The following is a 12,577-nucleotide window of genomic DNA, read 5'->3' as shown; positions in this document are numbered from 1 at the left end:
TTTACATTACACCAATGTGTCTCAACCAGAATGTTGCAGTATATGAATCACAAAATAAACCCAGAGATTTCAAATAGGAATCCATGTGCTATTATTTCTCTGTCAGCAAAAAAAAAGTGAAAATTAAGAGCTGGTATTTTCCAAGTGTGCCTTAAGCCTAAAAAGGTTAACAGAGAATCATGCCCTGGTTTCACCAGAAGGGGTCACTAACAGGCAATGCAATGAATGACATGGGATCCAGAAATATGCTCAGAGAAGTCTGCCCTCCTGAAGATCAGAGGGCAAGACTTCAATCCTGTTTCTGCCATTCATGTCAGTGGTGCAGAACAGGACTTCCCCCTGTTCTTGGTTACTCAAGGGGGATCCCAGTGAGGTCTACAGAGCTATTCCTGAGTCACACCAGGGAAGCAAGACAACTTGGTCTGAACAGGGATCTCTGCATGGCAATACCTTGTGCAGCTCCTGGGGTTTCTATAACACCATTGACAGGAAACTCCCTGAAGAATCTACCAGCCCAGAGGAAGGGCTTCATTTCCGATGTTCCTGGGGATTTTGCAGTGCTCACACAATTCCTGCTTTTAAAGCCTGAGTCAGCAATGACAAGCTATGAAAACATCTCTCAGTCCTTCCCTCCTCTGCCATCCCTTCCTTCCTGGGGAAGCAGAGAAAGGAGAAAACACTCTGAAGAGTAATGGTAACAGCTTTTAATTTGACAAGAATCAATACATCATTTAAGACAATACTTTTTTTGCCTCGTTTCGAGTTTCCTTCACATACCAGCAGGGAGAGAGCAACTTTATTGGGAAGTACAGTTTTTTTCCTTGGGAATTTAAAGCATTGTCAGTGTGCAAGTCAGTGCTTTTGTGTTTAAAACTTTTTTCCTGGTGATTATTTACAGTTACAGTACCTCGGAGTGATCAACAGGAAAAAAAAAAAAAAAAAAAAGACTGTTTTAACTGGGGATACATGATCCCAAGTCAAGAAAGGCAGGTCTCCAATATTTATATATTTATACATATATATATATATATATTTATATTTATATAATATTTGTGTATACACAGATACATTTCTCTCTTCTTTAAAGTATTAAAAAATTGATCAACCTTCATTCTATAAAAATACCTACTCTACAAGATAGAAAAATCTCCCTCTCCAAGTATACACTGATTTACACCCAAAGCTTCTCTGGAAATGTACAGTACGTGGCTTCTTCCCACAGACTTGAGGAGCGAAATGTATGCGAGGGAGACAGCTCAGAGCACTGCCAAGTGCACAGGAGCTCTTGGTCTGCTGGGGTATGCTACACAAGGGTGCAGGAAGGGGAAGGTGGGTGTTGGTGGTTCACTGCCCTGGTGTTGAGAGAACATGGCTCCCTCCTTCGATGCACATCACCCCTTTTCTTGCAGCAGATCTTACAAACAGAAGCCTCCTCAGGAAAGTGTTTTCACAGAACATCCAAAGGGGACTGGAGATCCTGCTCCTGCCTGGCAGAAGAGTTGAAAGCATTGCCTCCTCTTTGCCCCTCTTAAAAGGGCACTTCCCTTACCCAGTTCAAGGGACTACAGACTTTAAAACAAAAGTCAAACCTGTATAAATATGAATACACTGCACAGGTGCCCGGAAAGCTGGCTCTGTATCATGGAGTGGTAGAGAAGTCAGGGTAGCAACATTGCTTAGGGCGCTCACAGAGATCCCCAGGCAGACTCCTCTCCCACCACTGGGACATCCTCTAGGCTACCATGAATATGGTTCTGTGCTGTCCTGTGCCCTGTGAAGTGCTTTTACTCTCCAATCTAAGGAATAAAACTAGGGAAGAGAGGATAACTCAGTAGTTGTGAGCATGTAACAGGCTTTACAGGGGAGTGACGAGTGCAGCTACAGAGCTGGCCACTTGCCAAACTCAGATGCTTTAGTGCTACAGATGAGGAATGCATGTAAAGTGTGGTACTGGTGCAGAAGTTTTCCACATTACTACAGATTTGGCATTCAACCCAGTTAGCCAAGTCCTTTAAAAGCTAACTGGCTGATTTAAAAACAACAAAATTGCCCCCTATTTTAAAAGAGAAACCTGCTGTCTGTCCCATGTGACTATGCTTGGAATCAGGACAGCTATTTGTTACAGGAAAAGTGTATTTGTGAGGAACCATTTAATATTGACTTGGAGAAAATTATGTTTTCAAGTTTCACAAACATACCCCCCCCCCGACTTGTTGGGCCAAAACACCTCAGTAACAGAAGCCAGATCCTTCAGGAGCTTCTACCCTTCTTAATGTTATTTTGGTAGCCAGAGGAAAAGGCTCTTTTTAATCAACTCCTCATTTACTTATTAGGCAATGCACTGTGAAAGGCCCTTAGATTTAAAAATGGCCTTTCATAGTAGTGAGCCTAAATGTGCTGGATGCAAACATGGCTTTTGTTTCCCAGCAGTCATGGATTTCAGTCTCCAGCGAGCTGTATGCCCTTCCCACCACAAGGTTCAGGCTCCAGGTAAACTCAGTTGTCTAAGTAGTCAACACAATGATAGCAGTTTCCTGGTTTAGACCAACAAAAACTTGATTAATGCAAGGGTGAAACCAAAGGTAGGGCAGCACAGGGATGTGAGAAGAGGACAGGCAAGAGCCAGCCAGGGCTCTGCCCTATACCCTGGCAAGGGCCCCACCTCCAGTGCTGTGAGTGTCAACAGCGGAGCCCATCTCAGAGAAGATTATTGCCATAGACCGTACCACTTTCATTCTGAAGTGACATTCAGGCATAGGCGACAGTTTCCATGGTACAACAATCCTTGGGCCTGAAATAAGTGTTCAAATGGCTCATGTTGTTTCTCTTCACTGTAGCTTATTCTCTGACACAAGGGGCTGCCTGAATGCAACTGCCTCAAGGTGCTGTGCGCCCATTTGTTGCTGCAGCAATTCTAAGGCTATAAAAGTACTCCAAGGTAAGGAGGAGTCATACAAACAGAAGCAGGAGCAGGGAAGAACATGCCAGCTGCCAGGCTGGCTCCAGGACTGACTAATAAAGCTGGGAGAGATTGTAGCCCTGCCTTCAGTCCCTGAAGGGAACAACAGGAAGGAAGGGTAGAGAGTCCACCTATCCATGGTTGTATGACTTTTATCCCTCCCATTGCTTGTTGCCCTACCGCAGGCCCATTCAATTCAGGCCCCACTGGCTTGATTCATAGGGATTCACATCTGATACTTGGGGAACTTGTCCCAAAAGGAGAAAGGGAATTTGGTAAAAGCCACCCCAGTGAATCACACATGGGATGGAGCTTGCTGAACAGTGAGCTCCAAAGATGGAGCAATGTGACATCTCGCCAAGCCAGAACAAAACACAAGTGCAGAGGCACAGATCAGGCTCCAACAATGGTCTACAAAAAATGGCTACTCCTCCCTTTTCATCTACCACCTAAATGGAGAACCCATCAGGGCCAAGCCCCAGGGAGTGAGGTGCTAGCAGTGCTGTTTGAAGAAGGAACTTCCCACTATGAGTGAAAAAAAAAAAATATACAGGTCTGGGACAAAGCTTTTCTTGTTGGTAGATTTGCCTTAGTGAGCATGTGCTGGACACTTCGGCAAAGTAGGTGTGTCAGTGGGACAGGGCACAGAATTCAGTCAGCTAGCTTCTCCGTCCCATTAGCATCTTCTCTTAATAACAGGCTGAATGGGAGTCATCTCTCTATGGCCCTAGGTTCTGGATAACTCTTTTCAAACTCAGTCCCCACCTGTGCAATAGGGATTTCAGGATTATGGTTTAGACAGTTCCTGTTAGCAGCCATTTATCAACCCCAGTGTTCGATATGTTCCAGTGGCAGGGTGGCAGTTCCTCTTCTTTCCCCTTCCTCTTCTGCCTATGCCTGCATTTCTCCAGATTCCCTTTTTACCCCTCAAAGCCAGGAAGGGTCTTTAAGTAATGGAGTCAAACAACAAAGCTTCATTGCTGTTTTTCTTTCTCCCCCGGTCCACTGGATTAATTCATCCAACAATCTGAAGTGATGCTTCTTGTGCCTTCATTAAGATCAAAGGTGTTGCAAGCCTCTTTTCCCCTCTCAGAGCACTAAGTCCACACCAGATCCCCAGTACAGAGTCTGCAGCTTGTGGCCTCCTTATTTGACTTCCAGGATGGATGGATTCGTTTCCATGATGGCAACAATGATCCTGTCAATGTAATCCTGGAGGCGGAAGTTGATTTCTTCCTGTTTTTGAATCGCCTCCATTAGCTGTAGGGAGGAAGGGCAGGGACCTAATTAATAACTAACAGGCCAAAGGTCCAGGACATTTAGCAAGTATCCCCTTGCAATCTCTAGCCATAGATAGCTTGCTCAACAACAAACATAACAGATCCAGGAGGGGCCACTACAAATAAGTACTTTGCCCCGAGAAAGACATCCTACACAACAGATTCCCACCATCCTCTGAGTTTACACCAATCATGTACACAACTCCTATATGACAAAGGCTACTGCTAACAAGATTCATTCCTTTTACTATACAGCACAAAGTCCACTAGAACTCATAACCTTCTCAATGCCTAAGCACAACCATCTTCTGGCTATAAACTCCCCCTTTTCCCCCCACCAATGTAGGGTCTTATATGGTCCCCCCACAACAGCATCTGAGCACCTGATAGGTTATGGCTTTCTTCAGAAATGTGCAAAGGCAGCAGCTCAGCCAGAATCTCTCTTCCCAAGAGCAGCTGAGCTGTAGAACAGCATCCCTATGACACAGCATTGCCTTCTTCTGTTAGGCAGCTTTCAGTAGATCTCTACATTGTTAGTGAGCATGGAGGGCATTTCAGCTCCAACTAGGTGCTCACAGGCAAGGAGCATGGATTACATAAATACATCAATCTACCTAAAAACAAAGGGGTTTGAGGTAAACAGGGATAAGCCTCCTGTCAACACCATACAGTAAATACCTCATCTCTGGAGACCGAGCTGATTTCTGCAGCTAGGGACTCTGAAAATGAAGCTGAGAAGAGGTTCTTGGCTCCCTGGATGCTAAGGTTTATGATCTGTCCATTCAGTTCATCATTTTGTTCCTTCAGGTTTCGGTTATCCTGGTCACAACAAAACCCACAAATCAATACAAACAATTTGCACGTCTACAGTGTGAGAAATCTATCAAGCATTAGGTGCTCTACAGAAGTTCTGTCCCATCCTCATTTTGCAGATGGGGAAGTTGAGGCATAGACAAGGGAAGAAACTTGCCCCTGGTGTCCTAGGACTGGGTGGAAGAACCAGAAGGAAGACAGGCTCCTGACTCACTTCCAAGTCAGCAGAGCCCTGGGAGGCCTTACTCAGTAGAAGACACATCGGAAGGATTCTACAGCTTTTTGTATTTCTGCTATGGATCTGGGATTGAACTGTTTCAATGGGGGAAGAAAATAGCATTCCCAGAATGCATCCACCACCTCAGGATACTGAATGGCTGGGTAGGCAGATCACTGCTTCCATGGGGAGAAGGTCTTGCATTCCCCCATTCAGTTTAGAAAATCCGGGCACTCCCTTGCAGTTAAATGTATTCACATTACCCAGTCTACTTGCAAGGGCCATCATGCACATGAGCAAACCCAGGAGATTCTGACTTGGGACCACAAGCTGCTTTTAGGTCCAACCTATGTGGTAGCTGTGACTCCAGGAAAGAATTTCTCTGCAGTAACCTGCCTCCACCCCCAACACTGTTCCAGCTGTGCTTCATGAGGAGTCTGCACCAGTTAGCAAGGGTAGACCTAAAGAACATCAGCTGTACTGTTCAGCTGAGCATTGTCACCATTACTGGCTGAACCACTCATCTTCCCTGCCCCAGTCCCAACTACCTGTTTGAGCCGTCTGATCTCTTGCTCCAGCTCTGTCTCCCGCGTCCTACTATTGTACTCCTGGAGTCCCATGCTGCTGCTTCTGCCTCTTCGCTGCTCTGCTTCAAGTTTAAACAACTGCAGGTGCTCCAGCTGCTTCCTGAGGTCCTCAATCAGCTGCAACAGAACAAAGGAGACTAATGCAGTGGGCAGAACAATCAAACAAATCCACTCCCTGAATATGAGGAAGCTAACAGTGAGGTACAGGTGGCCTGACTACCATTGTACTTGCACTCTACAGGGGAAAGCATCCTCTTACCAGAAGATTGTGACAGCAGGATTAATGGCCATCTCTAAGGGTGGAAGCAGATGTAATCTTTGGTTGCCTTCATGGTGTCATAAACATTTTCATGGCAGTACAAAGTGAAAAGCAAACTGCTTTTTGCTGTGCCACATGCCCAGATTTGTAGTTGCAACAAAAAGTGGTAACAATCTGCGCCACTTTACTGTGGCAGACATCTATTTGCTTATGGTGGGAGAGCACAAGCAGCCCAGAGCTGCCCATGCTCTCCAGCTACCTGCTCCAGAGTCTTGAGGGGCCCTGATCCTTTGCACTGTGGGAATTTCCAGGCAGAAGTGGACCTTTCAAACCCACAGAGTGCCTGCCCAGCTTTTCCCCACTTACAGAGATGTGTGCCAGGGATCTCCAAGGAAACATCTGGGTAAGCAGGGAAGCTACCAACCCATGCTTCACATGGTGTTATGGGCCAACGTGGGACCTGCATGGAGGCACAGGGCACTGAAGATATCCTAGCTCCCTGCGCCTCCACATTGCCCCATGCTGGCCTGTGCCTCTATGTGAAGCACAAGTCAGCACAGGTCCCAGCATGGAGGCTTAGGCACCAGGGACTCTGGTTCCTGTGCCACTCTACCCTGCTCCACATCAGAACCCACAGTAACCTGCGCTTCTACATGAAGTGTGGGTCCCAACATGGAGGCGCGGAGCAGAGCAGGAGCTTAAGAATTTCCAGCATTCTGTGCCTCCATCCTGGGATTCCCCAGCTCCCAACCTGGGGTCTGGTGCACGGCCTGATGAGAGATAATGGTCAACATGCATTTCACCCAATAAAACAGATCAGCTATGGCAGGATGTGACCCACCACAGCTGGTCCACTTGAAGCAGAAACAGACATTACTAAAACAAAGGCAGAAGATGGTTTCTTCCCTATCCCTCCTCAGACTGTGCACTGTAAAACAGTGACTGCAGACAGGGAGGGGATCCTTACAAATACACTGGACTGAAGAATAAGCACCAGCCCTTGGCATGCCAAGGCAAGAACTGCCCATGAGCTAGTGTCAGGAGGGTGGGCTGCTATTTGAATTTTTCTTTCAACTCATTTATTCTGCTGCTCCAAGAATTTCACAGCAAGGAGCACACAAGCCCTTCAGATGCACATGGATGTCTTTGGAAGTTCAAGTAACCAAACTGCACTAGAGAGATCATGCAGCTCTGGACTCTCCCCCACTTCAATAAGCCTCAACAGAAGCCTGCTGCTGCGAAATGGCAATGTTTTGTATCCACCACCTCAAAAGTCAGGCCTGATACTTTAACCAAATGGCTGCTTGCATTATAATACAATCCACCTTGCTTGGTAAACTGAGGCAAAAGCCTCCCTTTCTGCTGTGGATGGCAAACATTAATTTGTCCTGTAATATGGAGAAATCAACCTTCCAGAACTCCTGGAGCAAGGGAAGTTTTTGAACCCTCAGCCCTTTTCAAGAAGAGGTTTGTAGTTTTGCCTGTGTAAAGACTCCCTATTGTTTGTCTTGTCAGGAGTAGATCAAGTGCTGTAACACCAAGCATAAGTGATCTTCCACACTGCTTCAAAGGGGACCATTGAATGAGATGGCAGGACGAGAGGGGGAATGGTTGGTGCAAAGCACACAGAACACATGCTCCTGACAGATGTGAAAAAACAGAAACAAAACAAACAAACAACACCCCCCCCCCCCAGCTTTTTACCAGAAGAGGAAGGGTGCTGGTTTGACCTGGATCCCCAGCTTCTGTATAGATTGGGTGCTTCAGTGGGGCTTGTTTGCATTTTTATATAAAGCTGATTTAACCAGCTATTGGATACAAGTGCCAAAAAGCCCAGATGAAGCACCTGATCTATACTGGCTTCAGGAACCTGGGTCAAACTAACATGCGTCTTGTGGGCATGCGCTACGCTCACTGCAGGAACACATTGAGCTAAAAGTAAAACATTCTTTTCACACCTGTAAGCAGCCACAGTTCTGTTCTGATTGTTATTACATTCTTGTCCTTGTTATGATAACACTGGTTGATTCCAAGTCCCATCCTCATGCCTTTTCCATTACACTTAAATATGGATGAAAATAAGGCATTGCTGAATAGGGAAAAAAGCCCTAATCAGAGGACTATATATTGCATATCTATATCTGTAAACACAATTATGTTTGGATGAATTTTCATGTCACTGAAAATGATGGCTTTGATACAAGCTGAGAGGGCAAACAGTACAGATGCTGTGTCAGCTTCCTCTGCCCAGCTACGACAAGGCATCTTTACCGACTGCCTTATGACTAGGCTCTGCCAAGCTACAGTGATTTTTTTTGTTTTTTTGAGTAGTGGCAAAAAGGTAGGACAAAATTATCAAGGACATTTTACCTATAAGCAGTTTGCATCTCCTGGTTCCCTAGCAATGAAAGCAAGAGTTCCCCCTCCTCTTCCCCCTGTAGGTGTGTCCATTGTAACTGAAGGCACTGGACAAACACACAGGCAGAAGGGTTTAGACAATTACATAGATTTACGTACCTCTTGGGTGGACTCTTTTTCCTTCTGGAACTGGTGTCTCTCATGAGTCAATTTGTCTCCCATCTTCCTCTTGCTTTCCTGCTCCTCCTTGAGTTGAGCAGTGAGGTCTTCAATCTCATCTAACAATTTCTGCTTCTCCTGCAACAAGATTTAGCCAGGCAGAAATATCACCAGAATTCTCTCATAGCTTTGCAAGGACTGTCCCTCCTGCTAATCCAAGAGGTCAAGCCTACGCATTGCAGTAAGGGAACATGCTTTTAACTGATGTACATTACTGCAGCTACTTTGCCTGCTGTGCTTTCATCTGCTCTCTGGGGACTTCACAGACTCAGTGCTCTGGCAGCAATAGAAGATGTAGTAGTGTAGCTAGCTGACACAACTAATGACAACCAGTCTTAAACCATCTATGTGGGCACCTGAATAGCTGCCTAGTGACTCTGCACAGCACAGAAACCATGTTGCTGGACTGGGGCCTAAGTGACAGCTGCAAGGCAGAGGTTACATGAAATCAAAGGGATCTCTCAGCTTGAAACAGCGTGATGTCACCTCTGAGATGTTTAAGGATAAATAGCAATTCAGAGACATCATACAAACCCCTCTTAAGGCATTTCCTTACTTGGAGGTTTTTGATGAACCAAGATGGGATGGGATCCTTGATGAGCAGAAATAAAAGCTTTAACTGGGAAATGTAACCCAAAGCTATAATTACAGGGCATTTCTGAAACACCACTATATAATGTTCATATCTCAGATGAATGGTTGCACAGGACAGCATGCCAAATCCATTCAAAGGTTAGACATGTAGATGTTAACAAATTGCTATTAGGTTTTCAAGTTCTGTCAGATCAGCCCCTCTCTATAATGTAGCATAATGCACAGCTAGCCCTTAATGTGAGAGCCAAGTAAAAGATGGCTATTTCAGGAGCACCTTGATTTGATACAGACCAAAGTTCACAAATGTAAGTACTTAACAGCATATGCTTGAACAAATGACCACATTGCTTAGTGCACCTGAAAACAAACAGCTCTCAGTAAAAGTTAAGCCACTACTTTGATGCCTAATGTCAGGCTCTCAGGTTAATTAAGTGCACTGACATTTTCTGGGATGAAAGGTGCTGTGTAAGTGTGAAATTATATTAACAGGAAATGTTTGTTTCAACCATGCTGAATTAAAGGAGACATTCAATTTATCAGCAGGGGTTTCCCTCCTTCATGAAGTTCCAGTATAATTGCACCTGTCATTGCTCATTAGCCACATTTATTCCAATTTAAGCTAAAAACAAAGAAGAGCAATAACACTTTGTGGATGCATCTACACAAGACATTTACTGTGCAGCAGACTAATTAGGTGTGCAGTAAACATCTCCGCACCTACATGAGCCCCCATTAGGCTGGAGTAAAATAATTTACTTCACAGCAGGGCACATGTAGATGCTGGAGGGGCTGGCTGGGGCACGAGGGTGCTTCATTGTAGGGGTTACCTGCTGGCCAGCCCTGCACTGAAGCACCCTCATGCCCCAAGCCAGTCCCTCCACAACACACTGAGCCAGGGGGAGCAACCATGGTCTGGCAGGCTGACCCCTGGGGCTCCTGCCCTGGTTCAAGATGCTGTGAGTGCATGTGCAGATGTGCACGCAGCAGCAATACACTCCAGAGTGATAAAGAGAGAAGTGTCAGGAACAAACACTTTGCAGATGGCTAAATGTGCCCAAGGAAAAAGCAGAGCCACATATAATCCAGATCTAAAACCTACTCTTTAAAACGAGGGTTTCCTATTTATTAAGTGATCATTTTATATAGCACCTGTTAAACCAGAAAACCCCCCAAACAAACCTCAATGCACTTTTTAAACCAGGTCTTGATAGATGAATCACTGGGTTGAGTCCTATGGCTTGTGTTACGCAAATGATCAGACTAATAATAGCCCCTTACAGAGCCTTAAAGGCTCTGAATCCAGGAAAAAACAGAGGCTCCAAAATATGCAGGCATCTAAATGTAAATTTCATCTTCTGGCACCTTTGCTCACAGGCAAATATGACTGTAATTTCTATTTAATACACACATCTCAAATCATACACATACATTTATACCCATGCACTCCCCTCTGCCCACTTGCACATGTTCTTAGCATAAAGATTTTTTCTCCTGATGAATTTGGCAATTAAAAGAAAAACGTCAATAAAGTTTGCATCACATCCCCACTGCTAGGTACATACTCAATGGAACCTAGATATAGTGATCAGGGAGGAAGAATAAGAAACAATTCAATGCTCTGAAGCTAAAGAGAGGCTAGGATATAAGAGGGTTCCCCTGCACTAGGTTAATTTAAGAGTACCCATTCTGGTGACAGCAACTGAGACTTCCATAAAATCTGCCAGAAGAGGGCAGCATCTCATGCACAAATGGTATGACAAAGGGATACAAAGCATATAAGGTAGGGGTGGGCAAAATGCAGCCCGCGCCCCAGATGCGGCCCGCCAGGCCATTCTATCCAGCCCACGGGGCCCCTAAAAAAAATTTAGAAAATTAATATTAATCTGCCCTGGGCTGCCTGTCATGCGGCTCTCGATGGCTTGCCAAAACTCAGTAAGCGGCCCTCTGCCCAAAATAATTGCCCGCAACAGATATAGGAGCATTGGCTGCTGGAACACATTCCATCCTCTGGTTAGACTAGAAGACTGCTGATGAAGTTCATATTCAGACTGCATTAGCTCAAGCTGCTCAACACCAAGATCTACAGAATTTTAAAAGAAGACAATGCAGTGACTCAGTCTCTCCAGACAGAGCTGGGGCCCAGGGTAATATTTAGGGTAGGACTGGAAGAAATGAGGCTTCAAAAGGATCTCTTTGTTGCATAACCTAGACTCCATACAAGTCTATTGTATAAATGAACAGCCGCATTTTCTGCTCAGTTGTCAGCCAAAAAACCCAAATCACACGTGAACTGAACAAGATTGATTTATCCAAAGTTCATGACTCCCAAGGAAAACTGCAGTGGCCCTCCCTCCCCGTTTTGCAATTGTTATATTCAGTGCCATAGCAACAGAGTTTGGCACCCAGGGCAAAGCCCGCAGTGGCAGCCCATCCTCGCCTCACACACAGATCCAGGAGGCACAGGCCCCGCCCTCCCCCATGATTACCTGGGACTGCACACAGAAGTGGGAGCCTGTGGCTCCATCCCATATCCTGCCCTGGCTGGGTAGTGCCTATTGGCATCCCCTTGCTTCAGCACCCAGGGCAGTCACCCTGCTCGCCCCCCTTGCTATGGCACTGGTTATATGGTCTTGGAAGAAAGACAGTACAAGTTCTGCCTAATACACCAGGTTCTGCCTAAGACAAGTTTGAAATTACACTGCAAAGACGTGAAATGAAGATATGCACAGGAAAGAAACAGCATCAGGAGAAGGTGCTGAATCACAGCTAAAGAATTAATACCATATTCTAGCACAAAATACAGAGATGTGCATCCACACTTTCTCACCCCAATCTCTGGCACAGGGAACAGATCGCTCTTCCTATTTTTAGTACACAGAAAAATAAATATATAACATCATTTAAGAAAGTATTCCCTCTCACCTCCTCTAGCCTCTCGATACTGGCCTTCAAACAAGGGACGCAGGATCTCAGCTCACTGTTATCATCATCCAGCTGCTGTAGTCTGTAGCAACAAATATACACACAAAGTTCACCAGTGTGCCTCCAGCACTGGAGAACTTTATAGCATTAATCATAAGAGCACATTCATTGAAGGCAGGAACATGGAATCAGAAGTATGGGGATGGGATGAAGGCAGCACTCCAAAACTGACCTTCTCCCTATCTCTTAAAGTAGAACTCAAAATTTTCAAATCTCCCCATTGACAAACATGGAGACAGAGAAGCAGACATTTGACTAAGTGTGGCTGGACTCCTGTGATTTTTGAATGCTGTTACAAATACTCCATCC

The 12,577-nt window shown here is 45.3% G+C and overlaps 1 protein-coding gene across 5 annotated transcripts in view; it reads right to left on the bottom strand.

Annotated features, from left to right (window-relative positions):
* Positions 1 to 689: 689 nt before the first annotated feature.
* RAB11FIP3 (RAB11 family interacting protein 3) overlaps positions 690 to 12,577 on the bottom strand; it is a 174,953-nt gene continuing 163,065 nt past the window's right edge. For all 5 annotated transcript variants that reach the window (XM_014597439.3, XM_019493101.2, XM_019493100.2 and 2 more), the window contains 5 exons: positions 12,209 to 12,290; positions 8,633 to 8,770; positions 5,818 to 5,973; positions 4,918 to 5,058; positions 690 to 4,219 (listed from right to left, as the gene is read on the bottom strand). In XM_014597439.3, the coding sequence (XP_014452925.2) occupies positions 4,106 to 4,219; positions 4,918 to 5,058; positions 5,818 to 5,973; positions 8,633 to 8,770; positions 12,209 to 12,290 (631 nt within the window). In that variant the 3' untranslated portion in view covers positions 690 to 4,105. The remainder of the gene's footprint in view (positions 4,220 to 4,917; positions 5,059 to 5,817; positions 5,974 to 8,632; positions 8,771 to 12,208; positions 12,291 to 12,577) is intronic.

Source organism: Alligator mississippiensis, chromosome 13, assembly GCF_030867095.1.
Source record: "Alligator mississippiensis isolate rAllMis1 chromosome 13, rAllMis1, whole genome shotgun sequence".
Lineage (NCBI taxonomy): Eukaryota > Metazoa > Chordata > Crocodylia > Alligatoridae > Alligator > Alligator mississippiensis.
Note: the sequence above shows the minus strand (reverse complement) of the source record. Positions and strands in the feature narration are given on the sequence as shown.